Source organism: Xyrauchen texanus, chromosome 18, assembly GCF_025860055.1.
Source record: "Xyrauchen texanus isolate HMW12.3.18 chromosome 18, RBS_HiC_50CHRs, whole genome shotgun sequence".
In the NCBI taxonomy this organism is placed as follows: domain Eukaryota; kingdom Metazoa; phylum Chordata; class Actinopteri; order Cypriniformes; family Catostomidae; genus Xyrauchen; species Xyrauchen texanus.
Genome location: NC_068293.1, coordinates 3,209,365 through 3,228,740, shown reverse-complemented (window position 1 = coordinate 3,228,740; position 19,376 = coordinate 3,209,365). Strand labels below are relative to the sequence as shown.

Sequence of the window (19,376 nt, the reverse complement as noted above, 5' to 3'; positions counted from 1 at the left end):
CAAATCTGTTAAAGACTCTGGTTGATCAATGGTTGTTATCCATTCAATCTTTCATTTTCTGGGAGTTTGGCACTAGAAAAAAAAAGATATTCTTGTAAACAGATCCCGTTTACTTACTGCACATGATTTTTTTTTTATTTAGGGATGAAATAATTTTCTGTTATAATCAACATTATGCCAGAAATGCTGCCAATAGAACTTTTATTAACCCTGTAACACTCCTCATAATAATAAATATCTATGAATTATTGTAAAGTGTCAAAGCAGTGCTGGTTTTATTGGTGATGTCTCATTGCTGTTCTCACTTCATTCTCAAAAGTTTGTGCAAAACGTCCAAATCTTTTTGCAGATCTTCAAATTGTTCTATTGTCTTCACTCTTCACACTAAAAAACATATTTGATGGCCAAAGAAGTATTTTAATTCCTGAAATGACCAAGAGAAAATGGACGTCAGCACATTTGAGGTCACTGGAACACTCTAGATTATTTCAATGTGACTATTTGCCTACTTTGGAGAGCTTTCAATGTGGGGAAATTCTGAATTAACTTCAGTCACACAGAAAGGCCACTTTTGTCTTGGGGCACATGCAAATACAAATAAATAATTAAATTAACTAATGGAGATGGATTACTAATATATACAATAATTTCCCTGAATAATTATACTGTTTGGCCATTTTGTATGAAGGCAGTGGTGTGAACCAGAGCTCTGAATATGACCCATCCCAATCATTGATGGAAAATGATGCTAACTATTTTTCTAAGATTATTACTTTACTCTTTTACATCATACAGCAAGAAACAGGCTTGGGGAATCAACACAGGGTAATGCGTCCCCCAATATTAAGATTAGTGGTCAACAAATGTGGGTTTTTCTACTATTAAAAAAGGTTATTTTATTAGCAAAAAAGTTTCTTTATATGCAAATAAAGCAAATTGTTTCTACACAACCCCTTGAAATATAAGGGTGATTAATGGGAACATTCGAATTGTCAGATATTCTGATACAAATTTCAGAGGTAAATGTACCAGAGTGATTTTCATTGATCACATTAACTCACAATATTGAAATGATTTCCCTCTTAATTTTATAATTCTATATTAGTCATGGGGAGACAAATGGCAATGTTTGCTGAGAAATAGCCAGAGTCTTTGACTGCAGGATATTTCAGGACAGTGTCAAAGCAGTGCTGAGATCAAACTAGAATAATGTTAACATGCATGTTGCTTTCAGCACCTTGTTGAATCAATGCCACGTAGAATTAAGGCAGTTCTGAAGGCGAAAGGGGGTCAAACACAGTATTAGTATGGTGTTCCTAATAATCCTTTAGGTGAGTGTATATGCCCTCCACTAATACTGGCACGCTTGGTAAATATGCAAATAGGCTGTGAAAAAAAACTCTGTTTATAATTTTGATCTTATTTTCAAAACAATTGTAAATACAACAACAAATATTTTTGCCAAATATACTATATGTATGGCACAATTATTGGCACCCTTTTATTCAATACTTTGTGCAACCTCCTTTGTCAAGATAACAGCTCCGAGTCTTCTCTTATAATGCATAATGAGGTTGGAGTACACATGGCAAGTGATCTGAGACCATTCCTCCATACAGAATCTCTCCAGATCCATCAAATTCTGAGGTCCATGTGAGGGGACTGGGATGGCCATGGCAGAACCTTGATTTTGTGGTCAGTGAACCATTTGTGTGTTGATTTTGATGTGTTTTGGATCATTGTCTGGCTAGAAGATCCAACCAGGGCTCATTTTAAGCTTTATGGCACAGGTTTTGATTTTTTATCTGTTGATATTTGATAGAGTCCATAATATCATACATCCAAACAAGTTGTCCAAGAACTTTGGCATTAAAATAGCCCCACAACATTGAAGATCCACCATATTTAACTGTGGGCATTAGGTATTTTTCAATATGGCTACCTCTCTGGTGTTTGCTGCCAAAAAGCTCTATTTTTGTTTCATCTGACCATAGAACCCTGTGTCATTTGAAGTTCCAGTAGTGTCTGGCAAACTGAAGATGCTTAAGTTTGTTGTTGGATGAGAGCAGAAGCTTTTTTTTTCTTGAAACCCTCCCAAACAACTTGTGATGTCTGATTGTAGTTTTGAGACATTGACCACAAGACCCAACACATTTTTGCAATTCTCCAGCTGTGATCCTTGGAGATTCTTTATATATATATATATATATATATATATATATATATATATATATATATATATATATATATACATATACACACACACACTATAAATAACAGTTCTGGGTAATTCTAAATGATTCAAATTTGCCCACTTTACATTAAAGTACATTTTCATAGGTTATTAATGTTTAATAAGTGTTAAGCATTTATAACGTATGGTAGAATGGCTCACCCTTTTTATTCATTCAGTTATAACAGCATATTTCTGATGCATTTTAAAATTAATGAGTCATTAATGGGCTCTTAACAAATGTGAAGTGTCACGCAGTTTTGTGTATGAATTGACAGAACACTACACCATACTAAAAGTACATTTTATTAAATTAATGTATTCATGCTCAAAACAAATACAAAAACATAGAACGAAATAACATCAACTTGTTGAGAGTGCAAATGGGTTTTATAAAGGCAAATCTACGATCATGAATTCTGAAATATACACGGACTGTAAATCTCTCTACAGTATAAATAATAATTCTTCCGACTTTCATGAAGAGGTCTGGCGTGTAAAGGCAGAGCAGAGTCAGATTAAAAAACACAAAAACTAAATATAAACAGAAAACTGAGTTTTAAAAATCACTGGTGATGCATTTTACCTGCAGAGCATTCAAAGCATATACAAACCTCTCAAATGCAAGTACACGACCTCAGCATGATTGACAGATTAAGTGAATGAGCATTATGAATGATTACCAGGGACTGTCTGAAAAAAAGAGTTTATGTATAACATATCAAGAGATTATGTCTGCACAATGGATCACCCACCATATTTATGGCTCCTCAGATAAAGTGCCTCCAAAAATCACTTTATTATATCCATATTCACATTTGTTTCACAAATACAAAACAAAAACCCCTGTTTGTTGTGCGAAAGGAACAACAGAAGTACGATCTGCCGGACTCCAGCACTTTTGGCCACACACAGCAGAAGTCAGAACAATCCCATTATAATGCTGAAGTATACCACGCTCACACTGAGCTCCAAAATTCAGCTTCAACGACCCCCGACAAAAATGGGGAGAAATACATGCAAAATACAGGAAGATAGTCCAGACAGGGAAGAGACGGGTACATGTCAGTAGGTACTGATCCAAAAAAAAAAGTACAATAATAAAAGAGCCTTTCATATTCATGTCCAGACCGAGTCAAAGTAGAAGAACACAGCTCTGAGTCTCTTGCATCATTCCTGACTAAAAGAGGATGTCTTCATTCTTGATGAGCAACTCCACCACCTGCCTCTGATAGCGGATGTCGTTCAGAGCCGTCATGGCGTCCAGATCAGGCGATCGCATCAAGGTTGGCCCGAATACGATCCCCAGATTCTCAGCGTTCATCAGGTTATCTTTCTCATTCTGAGTTACCCTGCACACAAACACACTTAAATTTAAATTCATATTGACAGTGACTTGAATACCCCTCTTCTGTGATTTACATGTTTTAAATATCTGAATTAAATGTTATTTTGAACTTTTTTTGTGGAGCTTAAATAAAAATGTCAAAGTGGTGAATCCATCTTGAGATTGTAATTGTGAAAATAAGTTCAAAAAGGGGAAATTCTTGAGTGGAGGGGAAAACACTTTGTGATATTGTATTCATATTTTTTTTAAATAGTAGTTAGTGAAGCATTTTTTATTATTATATATTTTTTTATAATTGGCCAATTATTAGTATTTGAAAACTTTTGCCTGCCGAACTAACGTAACTGAGATATAACCAAAATTGTAGTCATGTGACACGGAAAGCATAAAACAGGAAATGATGCCACATATGTCTCTTACAATTATCACAAAGATTTGAAATTTAGATGACACGAACGGTTAGATGAGGTTGTCAAATGTTATACAAAGAGTAATGAAAATATGCTAACTCCTTTTTACTTAGAAAATACACCACTTAACTCCAAATCAAAATGTTTGTTATCATATTTTTTTTTAAACCACATTAATACCAAAGATTACCTTTCTAAGAACTTGTGTGTTGTAAAACTCAAATTTTTTTCATATTTTTCCTTTTTTCAGTGTTAATTTTCATACAGTTTTTTTATTTCAGGCATAATTTTTGTTTTTGATGACATCTAATTTGACTAAAATGACATCTAATTTGATTTAAAAATATATATATTTTAGTTGACGATTACGACACACTGTAACACCATCTTTAACCAAATATTCAAATATTCTGAAAAATTTATAAAACTACTTATAATTATTTTAACATTTATAACGCATATTAAAGATTAATCTGTTTAATATGTAAGTCGGGTGATTCTTTGCTTCCACGCTGCGCTTTGCGCATTCAAATCGCTTAATGCTCACCTAGCCATGGATTATAGTGCTTAAACTATGGTCACTTGCCAGCATTAATTAGTTACAGCTGTTATTGATTTTTTCATCACAAATTTGGAAGACTAACAATAATGGTTACCTTAATCTTTGGGTCATTAGATCTAGAATTCTGCCTGATTTAAATCATTGAGATAAAGTAATATTATTACATTTATTTGATTTAATGAAATAAATAGTCGTAAGAATAATTGGAAAAATGGACATGAGTTTTTTGGAGACCAAACACTCTGTAATACTGTGATTTTCAATGCTCAATCCAGAAATAATAATAGCCAGAATGTAGAAGGCTTTGTACTCAGAACATAATATTTTATTTTTGGCATTTTCACAGTAATTAGGAAAAAAAAAGAAAAACGGCATGTGGATGTGACAATGCACTTACATTATGAGGGAAAACCATCCAAAATGCTCTAAACCTAGAGCACTTTGACCTCTGAAGCGTCCATATGGTATCTGATATGGCAGCACGATTGATTGAATTAAGAATTAAATCACAATGTGGCCTTACACAAAAAGCAGCGTTTCATAAAACACTCCCCATTCAGCTCTTCAGTCAGTGATGTGTGATCGAGCAGCGCCCTCTAGCACACATATTGAGCAGGACAGCAATATTAGATTATGTTTATCATATTACTATTCAATTTGCAATGTTTGTCAAAATAATCCCTTATGAAATGGTGGCAATGAATTCAGAAAGATTAAAATACGTCACAGATCATTGTAATAGTCAGCGATCTATCAGAATCACCATGGTAAACGAATGACTGTGACTATCCAACAAATATGGAGCGTCCATGATCGTCACACCCGTAATGCATTATTATGGGAATTTAAAGAGAAGAACATTAATTTTAGTTAATTTAGTCAATTTATTTACATTTTCCTTAGCCTACATGGTGGGATCCATATGATTTTTTGTTTCTGGATTATGCACCAGGGTCACGTACTCACCCCATCTTTGTCTGGCCAGACAATGAAAGAGGCCTTTGATAGGTCCCAGTTTCCAGAAGCATAAAACTCTCGCAATGTCTCATTATGGAGGACAGCAGAGTTAAAAAATTAAAACTGTGAATAAACAGACTGAAACTACCTATGCAATAAACAGTTTTAATGCACACATCCTAACCAATCAGAATCGAGTAATCAAATAGACAATGGTATGATGTCACATTTATAGGATGTAATTCAGTGAGGTTACTAAACTGGTAGTAGAAGTATCTCAAGCATGGAAATCCACAATGTACTGTGACTGAATTATTTCAAACAATAGTTTAAGATTTTTCAAACTTTAGAATGAATAAATAAATGAATAAATACTTTTTTAATATCTTGCCATTTCCCCCCGCCATATTGTCGTCAATAGTAGGTTTAATTAAAACAGTTTGATAATCTTTAATAATTAATTTCGGCTGAAAAATCTACAACAACCACATTTGTAAATGACCCAAGAACTGCTCTGAAGTGTGAATGTGTAGCGACTGTGAGCACGTGTTCCTCACCTTTTTAAATGTGCCATTAGATATCGTAGTGTTTCACAGTGAGCTGGAGGAAGCAGCATTAGAGCTTCATGCAGCGCTTCCAAACGCTCATCTGGATCTGTCCGCTCTGAGATACAGGAAACAAACTGGTCACAAACTGATCACTACATCTACACTGATCACTACATCAACACTGAGAGCCAAATGCCGAGAGAGTGTTTGTGAGGAAACAAGTCTTGTGAGGGGAAAGGGATTTCTAGGGTCGGGTCAAATTGTACCACGAACATGAAATGTAATTATTTTTTTTTTAAACTTCCAAAACTTGAAGGAATATTCTAGGTTTAACACAAGCTTAATGGACAGCATTTGGGTTAGGGTTTTGACTCATCCCTAATTTTCTTTTTAAAAAAAGCAGAAATCTGGGTTCCAGTGAGGCACTTACAATGGAAGTCAATGGGGCCAATCCATAAACGTTAAAATATACATTGTTTCAAAAGTGCGTAAACAACATGCATGTTAAATTTATTCTAGTTTGATAAAATCACCTACTAACCTTTACTGAGCAAAGTTGTAATTTTACCATGACAATGTAATGCCATAAACCCAAAAATGACTGTAAAAACAAGCTCAAATAATACACATATTAGTTTAAACAGAATAATTCATGCAAGTACTTGTATTAAATGATAAGCTTCATATTTCTGCCTTTAAACCCTCCATAAATTGGACCCATTCACTTCCATTATTGTATTATTGTGCCTTATTGTAACCTCGATTTTTTTATAGGGACGAGTCAAAATAATGTTAAGTGTTATGTTGAGCTTAATTGTATTGAACCTGGAGTATTCCTTTATTGGAATCTATTCAAATTTGTAATGTGTGTTTAGACAAAGTCACAAGTTCTATACCTCTCAGGTTATAAATTTGATAAAAAAAAAAAAAAGTCAGTCAAAAATTACGAAGAGAACACAGATTATATACAGACGGCCATTACGGTGCAAACTACAACTGTGATACAGAAGACTTTCAGGTCATTCACCCAGTATTCACCATCAGACAAATTCATAAATAGAGAACTCTACAGTGAGTCATGAGGCAGAAGTGTGTGTGTGTGTGTGTGTGTGTGTGAGGTGTGACTCACTGGCAGCCTCGATGAAGCGTGGATAAGCTTCATACGTGATGACAGGGATGGGCAGGTCCCTGAAGTACAGTTTAAGAGCACCTGTGATGATGTTGATGTCTTCATACACGTTCAGTGAGATATCAGCTTTCTCTCCATCTGAACACATTCAAACACATCAAAGACACTTTACCCAGAGCTGTAGGGGAAGTGAATCCTCTGGTACACTGTAAGTTATGGGAACTGTTCTGATCAGGACAGACGGTTAATGGCAATCATTAAGGTTAGGTTAGCTGACGCTGGAGGATTCTACAGTTGAACAACTTAATTCAACCATAAAACAGCAGCCTATATAGACCATATCAATGACAATTCATCATGTAAGGAAGCAAAGTCTTTGTCCCATGAACATTTCCTACTATTTGTCAAACTCATTCAAAACAACAGCGGGAGGTGCTTCATTCATAATGACTTAAACATGATAAACACTACTAACGCTAACGTGATTGTAATAGAATGTCATTATTAAAATTTGGACTATGCTGTACAGTGGCTGGATGACCTTTGAATGACTGAAACTAAAGAAAATGAAAGTGTTTAGATCACCGAAAGAGCAACCACAAACGGACCCATGAACAGCTGCAGTTAGGGTTAGCGAGGCAGCTGTATATGTGCAGTAATAACTGTAGCACACATCTCATCTCTGGAGGTGAACAACATTTATGCCAACTAATAGGAAGTTTGATAGTTTGCGTTTAGCTTGTTAGTTAAGTCTGAGTGTTTCTTTACGGGATGTAAAAGTGACTATAGATCATCACCATTATAGTCATTTAGCAGATGCTTTGAAGTGACTTACAAATCAGGAAAACATTTTCATTCAAAAGTCAACAATATCTGCAGTATTATTATTGAAAAAAACAAAACAAAACAACCCTTATCTTGTCTACAAGTCACACTCTTACAGCGTCAACAGCTTCATTGATTATACGTAATAGGAGCGATACAATATTCCCAACAAGTCTGTTGCGGAAATAATTGTGAACATATAAATTACAATACAATTTCATTGCCTCTCTCACGTAGACCCTCAGTTTTAACAAAATGTCATTTTATTTTGACAGTTCTGGATTACAAAAATGCTGTGACCGGAAATGATTCAGGGCAAGACATGCAGAGTAGCATTCTAATTCATTTGTTATTGTTTACGTCCTTGAAATTATCTATATACATTTGAAGTCAGAAGTTTACGGACACCTTAGTCAAATACATTTAAACTCCGATTCCGAACATTTAATCATAGAAAACATTCACTGTCTAGGTCAGTTAGGATCACTAATTTATTTTAAGAATGTGAAATGTCAGAATAATAGTAGAGATAATTATTTAAGATTTTATTTCTTTCAATGTTGATTTAAAATATCCACATAAATTTCCTTCCTCATGATGCCATCTATTTTGTGAAGTGCACCAGTCCCTCCTGCAGCAAAGCACCCCCACAACATGATGCTGCCACCCGCATCAGATAGAACTATTCTTTCGATAATTTCATTAATAATCTTCCAGATCCATCTCATACACTCAATAAACCCCAAAGCCAGAAGAACTTGAGGAAATAACAAAAAATAGAAATGCAGTCTTCTCTAGCACTCTTGATATTGTCGCCCCACTTCGATTAAAGAAATAAGCCCTGCACCATGGTATAATGATCAAACTCATGCTCTCAAGAGAGCAGATCGGAAAATGGAGCGCATGTGGAAAAATATTATTCGTGGTGCATGGAAGGATAGTGTCTGTAGCCACAGACAGGCACTAAAAGCTGCCAGGTCAGCATATTTTAGTAAACTCATAGAAAATAATCATTGGTTAGGAATAAAGCTTCAACAGAACCAGATATTACATCGCAGCACAAGAGTAATGACTTCATGAATTTCTTTACAGATAAAATTTAAATAATAAGAAATAAAATTATGCAATTATCTGTCATAGCACCACAGAAAACAGTGTCTAATAATTTTCCTCACGTGCAACTTCAATCCTTCACTGTCATAGGTCATGAAGAGCTAACAAAACTTATCGAAACATCAAAAGCCAGAACATGTTTGTTAGATCCTATACCAACTAAGCTCTTAAAAGAGGTATCGCCTGTAATTTCAGAACCTCTTCTTAATATTATTAACTCCTCGCTATGCTTAGGACATTTCCAAAGAAACTTTAAAATGGAAGTTATCAAACCACTTATTAAGAAGCCACAACTTGATCCTGAGAACTGCATTTCTATTCTAGTGCTTTTAGATCTTAGTGCTGCCTTCGACACCATATATCATGACATTCTCTTGGACAGGCTTGAGAATTATGTTGGCATTTGTGGACAGGCATTAGCTTGGTTTAGGTTCTATTTATTAGATCGTTACCACTGTCAAAGCATGGTTTTCTGTGAAGCTGCTTTAAACAATATGTGTTGTGAAAAGCATTATATAAATAAAAACAACTTGACTTATGTCAGCGTACATCTGCATCTTAGTGGGGTTGAAAACAGTTGTTAAGGTTTACAATGGAAAAGCTTTATACAAAAATGGCCACAATCGCTGCTGCGGAGAAGAGTGCTTAAACTTACATCTTGCCGATTTTGAAGCGATCTTCTGACGAGAGCTGCAACAATTCAAACACATACACGCACAAAAACACACTACCTTATTACTCATATAAGCACTCCGGTAAAGCAGTGCAAGCCTCACAATCCTCCATTGCTAGATCTAATGTCACGTTTCCAAAATAGCAAACAAAAGCTTGGACTGAACTAAAGCAAGGTGTTGCATCCGAGCGTTTTAGGGACGAAAACCTGAAAATGTCTTGAGATGTCCTCAGGTGGGGGCGCCCGCCAGCACAAGTGTGGCCGCAACGCCTGGGCCGGCCTGTTGGAGGTGCGGAGACCCGGACCACTTCCGGGGTCAGTGTCCACTGATGGAGGTGGGGACGGTGGTGCGGGTCTCCGACGTCCCGCAGGCTGCCCCCTATCGGGCTGGAGCATACCGGATTCCGGTAAGGATCAGGGGGAGTATTTACCAAGCTTTGCTGGATACCGGCTGCAATCAGACCACCATCCACCAACACTTGGTTCAACCCAGGGCTTTGGGTTTAGCTAAACTGGTGAGGGTGAGGTGTGTGCATGGGGATGTTCACAAGTATCCCATGGTGACTTTGGCAATTAAATTCAGGGGAAGAAACCATAGTGTGGAGGCCGTGATTAGTTCCCGCCTCATTCATCCGCTAATCTTGGGTACTGATTGGCCGAGTTTTAAAGATATTTTAGAGGGTATTTGCGTGGATGGGTCCTGCATAAAGAGGTGTGCGGTGTGCGATGCTTTGGCAGGGGAGGCGGAGCCAGGGCCGTCCTCGGCTGCTCTGAGTGACGAGGGAAGGGGCGAGGTGGCCACCCCTCCTCTCAGGGAATTCCCTGAGGGGGACTTCCCTCTGGAGCAGTCGTGGGACGAAACCCTTAAACATGCTCTTGACCAAGTGAAAGTAATTGATGGTCAACAGCTTCGGCCGGGCATCGCTATTTCATACCCATATTTTGCCTTGATTAAAGATCGGCTATATAGAGTGACGCAGGACGCTCAAACAAACGAGGAAGTGACACAATTATTGATTCCACGGAGCCGCCGGGAAATGGTTTTCCAGGCGGCTCACTATAATCCTATGGCCGGTCACCTAGGGGAACGAAAAACACTTCTCCGTCTAATAGCCCGTTTCTATTGGCCGGGCATTGGCGGTGACGTCCACAGGTGGTGTGCGGCGTGCCGTGAATGTCAGCTGGTAAACCCACCGGCCACACCAAAAGCGCCACTGCGCCCTCTACCATTGATCGAGGTCCCCTTCGAAAGAATTGGGATGGACCTCGTCGGGCCATTAGAACGGACAGCACGCGGGCATCGCTTCGTGTTAGTCCTAGTGGATTACGCGACACGATATCCGGAAGCAGTGCCTCTGAGCAACATCTCCGCACGTAGTGTTGCAGGGGCACTCTTCAAGATAATCTCCCGGGTGGGGATTCCGAAAGAAATCCTCACCGATCAAGGCACGACTTTTATGTCACGAACACTCCGCGAACTTTACGAGCTCTTGGGCATTAAATCGATTCGCACTAGCGTTTACCATCCGCAGACTGATGGCCTAGTGGAACGGTTTAATAAAACGCTCAAGAACATGATTCGTAAATTCGTACACGATGACGCTAGAAATTGGGATAAGTGGCTGGAGTCCTCACCCTCCGGTATTACTTGCTGGGGCGGGCCTTCACCCTCTGCTCGGATCACGCCCCACTCCAGTGGCTCCACCGCATGAAAGATACTAACGCCCGGATCACCCGTTGGTACCTGGCTCTCCAGCCCTTTAAATTCAAGGTGGTCCACAGACCGGGGGTGCAGATGGCTGTCGCCGACTTTCTCTCCAGAAATTGGGGGGTGGTAGACAGGCCGGATGGTACCCCGGCCTGAGTCGGGCGGTGGGGGGTATGTGGCAGCGGGGGCGTGGTCAAGCGCCCGTCCGGGAGAGGAAAGCGGTAAGGGCGCTTACACCTGAGCTAAATTATGCCTAACACCTGTCTCTAATTCCAGTGAGCACGAGGAGAGCGGCATAAAAGCAGACACAGAGCCTCCAGTCAGAGAGGCCCGACAAGAGGAGAGATGGGTCGCAGAACCTGGATGAGTGGTCTGATACGTCTTAATCCCCAGATGTGCGGTTGTTACAGAGCAATATCTGACCGCTGATAGCGTCATTGACTTGTCAGAATAGAGTATTCCAGAGAACCGTGTAATAATTGCATATACAGCATTGTAACGGAACCAGGGTTGGGCTGACACAGAATACATGTAACAGTGTTTCGAATTATGAGGGTTCAGCCCTTGTTACGTTTTCAAGCACCTGTATTCAGAATAGTTACTTTATAAAATTCTGTTAGAACACTTTTAGAATACTTCTTTCATAATGAGCACAAAATCAGGCAGAAAGAAAAATACATCTTGTATACATCTCAAGTGAGAAAATGTATTGTTTTACTGAACAGTTTTTTTCTGAACAGCGCATATGCGAGGAGCACGTGTGTCGCTCCCTCTTCCAAAGAGAAGCTGAAGCACATGAGCAGTGTAGCAAGAGTTTCATTCAAAAATTTAGCTCATTTTAAAAACACAATTTTGGGATTCTTTAAAAATAGACAACTTTCACCAAAATGTTTGATGGTAGACACTAGATAATGAAAATACAACATCTTATTTGTGTAAGATGATTCCGGGATTGAGTATCTGGCAACCGCACCAGAACACTTTTGTCTTAAAAAGAGCCGAGTGACCATCAATTTTAAAATAAGAGTCCCTGGTCCCTTTTAAGTTTATAGTTAAAAGTCCCAAGTTAAGCACCCAATCTTCCTTTTTTTCTGGTTATTATTACTTTGGTTGAACAATAAACTGCATATGGGAGTTAATTTTTTTTTACTCTTGCAGCCTCTATATCTCTGCCCATCACATTAAGGAAAGACTAAGATAATTTTTGTCATTCTATAAAATCGATTTTAAAAACTATTGGGCAATTAATCTGTTATGTATATTTTTCACCACCTGCAAAATCCAATATCGGTCAAGTTTTTCTATATCACTATGCTCCGGTGATATCTGTATTTCAGTGTTTGCATGCTGTAAAATTAAACTTAAAATTCCTTATCGTTTCCTACAGGGTTGTTTTATCCTATTGGTAATCATAATAGTCCAAATATTAGCTTTGTTTTCCTGTTTCAAAAATTGGTACCACATTACCATAGAAATGTCAATATGATTCATTTTTTAGTTTTTGTTCACTAGGTTGGCTGGTAATAAATTGTTCATGTTTCCTGTTCCCTCTATCTTCAATTGGCCAACAAACAGAAAATCTTCTTTTCTCTAGCTTGTTCCTTCTCTTTCCCATTGTCTCTGATCCTGTCTTCATGTAATTTGACTGTCATTAAGAAACAGTAATGCATATTCTGAATATGAACAGATGGATGTAAATCCTCACACAAATGTGTCACATTTAAGCAGCTCAGAGTATTTCACAATACATAAACCCTGTAAAAAAGCAGCGGAGAGACCGTGTGTGAAAGATGAGATTTGTGTGTAGGAATGTGGGGGTTATGCCGGATCAATACTGTACACTGTCAGATGAATACAGTTGTACAGTAATCAAGTCAATTCAAGTCAATTTTATTTGTATAGCGCCTTTCACAACACACATCGTTTCAAAGCAGCTTTACAGAATATCAGCATTAACAGACGATAAAACTGTAATGTCTATAAAGTCGATTAATCATCATTGTGTAATTTAGATAAAATACGATTTTTAATAGTGTTTAAAAATAATTAAATGATAATTGTATTAATAACCCCAGTGAGCAAGCTGTAGGCGACTGTGGCAAGGAACACAAAACTCCATAAGATGTAGATTAATGGAGAAAAATAACCTTGGGAGAAACCAGACTCAATGTGGGGGCCAGTTCCCCTCTGGCAAACATTATGAATGTAATGTAAATATTAATTATGTATAGGTAAAATCATGGTTTAAAATTATTAAACTAAGTGTTAAGGGTCAGTGATTAAACATCAATTGTGTTTGAACTGTAAGATTAATGACCAAAGTCTTTGAAGTCCATCTTGATTAATTGCAGAAGTTCACATAGATGCAATTGTCCTTGTTAATTGGCTGATGAAGGCTTTTGTTGGCAATAGTTAGTCAAAGCATTTCATTTCAAGATCGTAGTCCATAAATAGACCGAGGTGATGCAGGTTGGAGTTGGCATCATTTCATCCTCTGAAGTCCGTCATAATAGATTGAAGTGATGTTTGGCTGGCACCGGCTGCTTTTAGTCATCATCATTCTGCGACATGTAGCAGTGGAGTCCAACATGAAGCAGGAATGGTGCTGGATCCAGCCGGTTCTGGTGACCTCAGGATAGGAGTCCCGAGGTTGAGACAGGGAAACAAATACAAAGATGTAAGCATAGATGCGATTTAATTTATTGCAGAGTTAGAGATCATGCTCAATGTTTCTGGTTTCTGGTTCCGGCAGACCCAACTAAAGCAGCCTAATTGTGGGTTGGAGGATAAATTAGGTGTACCGTAATTTCCGGACTATTGAGCGCACCTGAATATAAGCCGCACCCACTGATTTTTAAATAAAATATTATTTTGAACATAAATAAGCCGCACCTGTCTATAAGCCGCAGGTGCCTACCGGTACATTGAAACAAATTAAATTTACTCAGGCTTTAACGAAACACGGCTTGTAACTAAAATAAATAGGCTTTAACGAAACACGGTGTGGCAGCGGGGGCGTAGTCAAGCGCCCGTCCGGGATAGAAAAGCGGTAAGGGCGCTTACACCTGAGCTAAATTATGTCTAACACCGGTGTCTAATTTCAGTAAGCATGGGGAGAGCGGCATAAAAAGGCAGCAGCCACAGAGCTGAGAAAGTGACACACGTCAGTCTAGTGTTGGCGCATAGAAGAATTGAGAAACTTTATAAAATTGATTGTAAACATTGCTGTGGCCATTAAAAGCCTTACCTGGAACGTCAAGTGCCCTGCTGAAAACTGTCACACTGGTGCCCGTGTGACAGTTTTCCCAAGAAGGACACGTGAAGCAGGGCACTTGAAATTAGACACCGGTGTTAGACATAATTTAGCGCAGGTGTAAGCGCCTTACAGCTTTTCTCCCGGACAGGCGCTTGACCACGCCCGCTGCCACACACGGCTTGTAATAAAACATTTGCAGTAAACAGTAGCCTACCAAGAAAGTCATTGGTCAATATCTTCCTCCTCTTGTGCACATGAAACCACTGAAGTCATCTCCTTCGGTGTCGGAGTTGAATAGCCTCAGATTTAGTTGTCTTTTTGCACTGAGTCAATTCCTCACGCTGCTGTTTCCAACGTCTTATCATCGACTCATTAAGACCAAGCTCCCGTGCAGCAGCCAGATCAATCGCCTTCAACTTGAAAGCAGCATCATATGCGTTTCTCCATGTCTTTGCCATGGTGAGGGTGACAGAATTACTACCGTAATCAGAATGATGGGAAGTTTGAGCGCGCTTGATTTAATCTAAACAGTAAACAAAAAAAGTTGTTTTGACCTTAACCCGTTCGGCAATTTCATTGGTCTAATGAAAGCTTCACGCCGCCAAAAAACTGAGCACGTCACAGAATGTTTTTTTGTTTGTTTGTTTTTTTTTAATAAAATTTGAAAGCCGAAAAAATCCAAATATTAGCCGCGTCATTGTATAAGCCGCAAGGTTCAAAGCATGGGAAAAAAGTTGCGGCTTATAGTCCGGAAATTACGGTATGCCTGGCTAAATAGATGAGTCTTTAGTCTAGACTTAAACTGAGAGAGTGTGTCTACATCTCGAACAGTGTTTGGGAGACTATTCCATAGTTTAGGAGCCAAATATGAAAAGGATCTTCCTCCTTTAGTGGATTTTGATATTCTAGGAACTATTAATAGGCCAGAATTTTGCGATCTTAATGAACGTGTTGGAATATAGCGTGGAAGAAGATCACTCAAGTACTGCGGAGCTAGACCATTCAAAGCTTTGTAAGTAGTTAACAGAATTTTAAAATCAATACGGAATTTAACAGGTAGCCAATGTAACGATGATAAAATGGGGCTAATATGATCATATTTCTTGGTTCTCGTCAGCACTCTGGCTGCAGCATTTTGAACCAATTGAAGTTTATTTATTGATCTTGCTGGACATCCTCCCAGTAATGCATTACAATAATCTAGTCTTGAGGTCATGAACGCATGAATTCGTTTTTTGGCATTAGCAACCGAGAGCATATGCCTTAATTTAGCAATATTTCTTAGGTGGAAGAATGCTGTTCTACAAACATTTGTAATTTGATTTTCAAAGGACAGATTGGTATCAAATATAACACCTAAGTTCTTCGCTGTTGAAGATGATGTAACAGTACATCCATCTAGAGTCAAATTATATTTTAGTGGCTTATTTTTAGAGTTTTTTGGTCCAATAATTAGAACCTCTGTTTTGTCAGAATTGAGTAGAAGGAAATTTCTGGCCATCCAATCTTTTATTTCATTAAAATCACATAAAATGTGTATCGTCAGCATAGCAGTGGAAACTTATTCCACGATTCCTGATAATATCTCGAAGGGGAAGCATATACATGGAGAAAAGCAGAGGCCCTAAAACTGATCCCTGTGGCACTCCATATTTTACTTTTGTTTGGTTTGACAATTCCTCATTTACATAGACAAAGTGGTAGCAGTCTGCTAAATATGACCTAAACCATGCTAATGCCACTCCACAAATTCCAACATAATTCTCTAGCCTATTCAAGAGAATGTCGTGATCTATCGTGTCAAATGCAGCACTAAGATCTAAAAGCACTAGGAGAGAAATGCAGCCGCGATCAGATGATAAGAGCAAGTCATTTGTAACTCTGATAAGTGCAGTCTCTGTACTGTGATGAGGCCTAAATCCTGATTGAAATTCTTCATATATACTATTTCTCTGTAGAAATGAACATATTTGGGAGTATACTACCTTTTCTAGTATTTTTGACATAAACGGGAAATTTGAAATCGGTCTATAATTAGCAAGTTCTCCAGGATTAAGTTGTGGCTTCTTAATTAGCAGTTTGATAATTGCCATTTTAAAGTTTCTTGGGACATGTCCTAAGCATAGCGAGGAGTTAATGATATTAAGAAGAGGTTCTGATATTACAGGCGATACCTCTTAAGAGCTTAGTTGGTATAGGATCTAACAAACAAGTTGTGGCTTTTGATGTTTCGATAAGTTTTGTTAGCTCTTCATGACCTATGATAGCGAAGGATTGCAGTTGCACATGAGGGAAATTATTCAACACTGTTTTCTGAGGTGCTATGACAGATGATTGCATAATTCCAATTTTATTTCTGATTATTTCAATTTTATCTGTGAAGAAATTCATGAAGTCATTACTCTTGAGCTGTGATGTAATATCTGGTTCGGTTGAGGCTTTATTCCTAACCAATTTAGCCACAGTACTGAATTAACATCTAGGATTGTTGTGGTTATTTTCTATGAGTTTACAAAAATATGCTGACCTGGCAGCTTTGAGTGCGTGTTTGTAGCTACAGACACTATCCTTCCATGCACCCTGAACTACTTCTAATTTTGTATTTTTCCACATGCGCTCCATTTTCCGAGCTGCTCTCTTGAGAGCATGAGTGTGATCATTGTACCATGGTGCAGGGCTTATTTCTTTAATTTTCTTTAATCGAAGTGGGGCGACAACATCAAGGGTGCTAGAGAAGACTGCATTTAAATTTTTTGTTATTTCATCAAGTTCTTCTGGGCTTTGGGGTTTATTGAGTATATGAGATTGATCTGGAAGAGTATTAGTGAAGCTATCTTTAGTGGTCGAAAGAATAGTTCTACCTGAACGATAGCGTGGTGTAGATTGAGTAACATTAGCTGATTGCAGCATGCAAGAGACCAGGTAATGATCCGAGATGTCATCGCTCTGCTGCAGAATTTCTATATTATCAACATCAACTCCATATGAAAGAATTAAATCTAGCGTATGATTTTGGCGATGAGTTGGTCCTGTTACATTTTGTCTGACTCCAAGAGAGTTGAGAATATCGATAAATGCTAATCCCAAAGTATCATTTTCATTATCTATGTGAATGTTGAACTCACCAACAATTAAGGCTCTATCTACAGTAACTACAAGATCTGATAAAAAATTAGCAAATTCACTAAGGAAATCTGAATAAGGCCCGGGTGATCTATACACTGTAGCAAGGGTAAAGGACGACAGAGAATTTTTATTTATATTTGACGGTGTCACCTTAAGCATTATTAGTTCAAAAGACTTACATTTATATCCTGTCCTCTGAGTAACACCAAAAACTTCACTGTAAATTGTAGCAACACCTCCTCCTCGACCCTTCAGACGTTGCTCATGTTTATAACAATAACCTGGGGGAGTAGATTCATTTAAACTAATATATTCATCCGGTTTAAGCCAGGTTTCAGTCAAACAGAGCGCATCCAATCTATGATCTGTAATCATTTCATTGACAATTAGTGCTTTGGTACAAAGAGATCTAATGTTTAGTAGCCCTATTTTTATATGATGTACATTTTTAATTTGTTTGTTTTGTTCAAGTTTGACCTTAATCAAATTTTTTCTAAATGATTTAGTGAGTGTATTGTGTTTCGTAGTTCGTGGAACAGACACAGTCTCTATGAGATATCTAGGTGATACAGTCTCTGTGTGTTGTAGTTTATGTGACCTGTGTGACGTCTCAAGGCAGCTGGCAGACGTTCGGATTAACCAGTTTGTCTGCTTCCTGACCTGGGCCCCATTTAGTCAATTAATATCATTATTAAGTCTATGAGCCAAATTACTAGAGAGGAGAGTGGCACCTTCCCTGGAGGGATGGAGTCCGTCTCTCTTTAGCAGGTCAGGTCTACCCCCAAAACATTTCCAATTGTCTATAAATCCAATTTTATTCTGCAGACACCACTCAGACATCCAGCCATTCAGTGACACTAATATACTATAAACCTCGTCACCACGACGAGCAGGGAGGGGACCAGAGCATATTACAGTGTCTGACATCGTTTTTGCAAATTTGCACACCTCTTTAACATTATCTTTAGTGATCTCCGACTGGTGAAGCCGGACATCGTTAGTGCCGACATGGATAACAATTTTAGAAACTCTACGTTTAGCATTAGCCAGCACTTGTAAATTTGATTTGATGTCAGACGCTCTGGCCCCCGAAATGCAATTAACAATAGTGGCTGGAGTCTCTATTTCCACATTCCTTACAATAGAATCACCGATAACAACGTTTTTCAATATGATTCTCAGTGGGTGTATCACTGAGTGGGTAGAATTTATTGGAAACCCTAACAGGAGCGGGAGAGTGGTGTCTCTTTGCTGAACGAGTATGCCGCCGAGACGTCACCCAAATGCCCTGCTGCAGGGGCTCTATAACCGGAACCAAAGTGTGTGTTGCTGTCTGTACTGCCCGCATCCGAAACAGTATCTAACGGCTTCTCTTTCTCACTGACCTCTACTAGCGTTCGGATGCGAGTCTCTAACTCATTAACCTTCTCCGTCAGCCTGACTAATTCCTTACATTTATCACAAGTGAATCCCTCACTGCTGAAGGAG

General features: G+C 38.4%; 1 protein-coding gene across 11 annotated transcripts in view; it reads right to left on the bottom strand.

Moving 5' to 3' along the window:
* Nucleotides 1–19,376, bottom strand: part of LOC127658714 (N-chimaerin) — a 139,467-nt gene that overhangs the window by 4,397 nt on the left and 115,694 nt on the right. For 9 of the 11 annotated variants that reach the window (XM_052148159.1, XM_052148166.1, XM_052148163.1 and 6 more), the window contains 3 exons: nucleotides 7,188–7,325; nucleotides 6,068–6,173; nucleotides 2,527–3,585 (listed from right to left, as the gene is read on the bottom strand). In XM_052148159.1, the coding sequence (XP_052004119.1) occupies nucleotides 3,414–3,585; nucleotides 6,068–6,173; nucleotides 7,188–7,325 (416 nt within the window). In that variant the 3' untranslated portion in view covers nucleotides 2,527–3,413. Of the gene's footprint in view, nucleotides 1–2,526; nucleotides 3,586–6,067; nucleotides 6,174–7,187; nucleotides 7,326–19,376 lie in introns of those variants that run through there. The other 2 variants (XM_052148158.1, XM_052148157.1) reach the window with 2 other exon arrangements.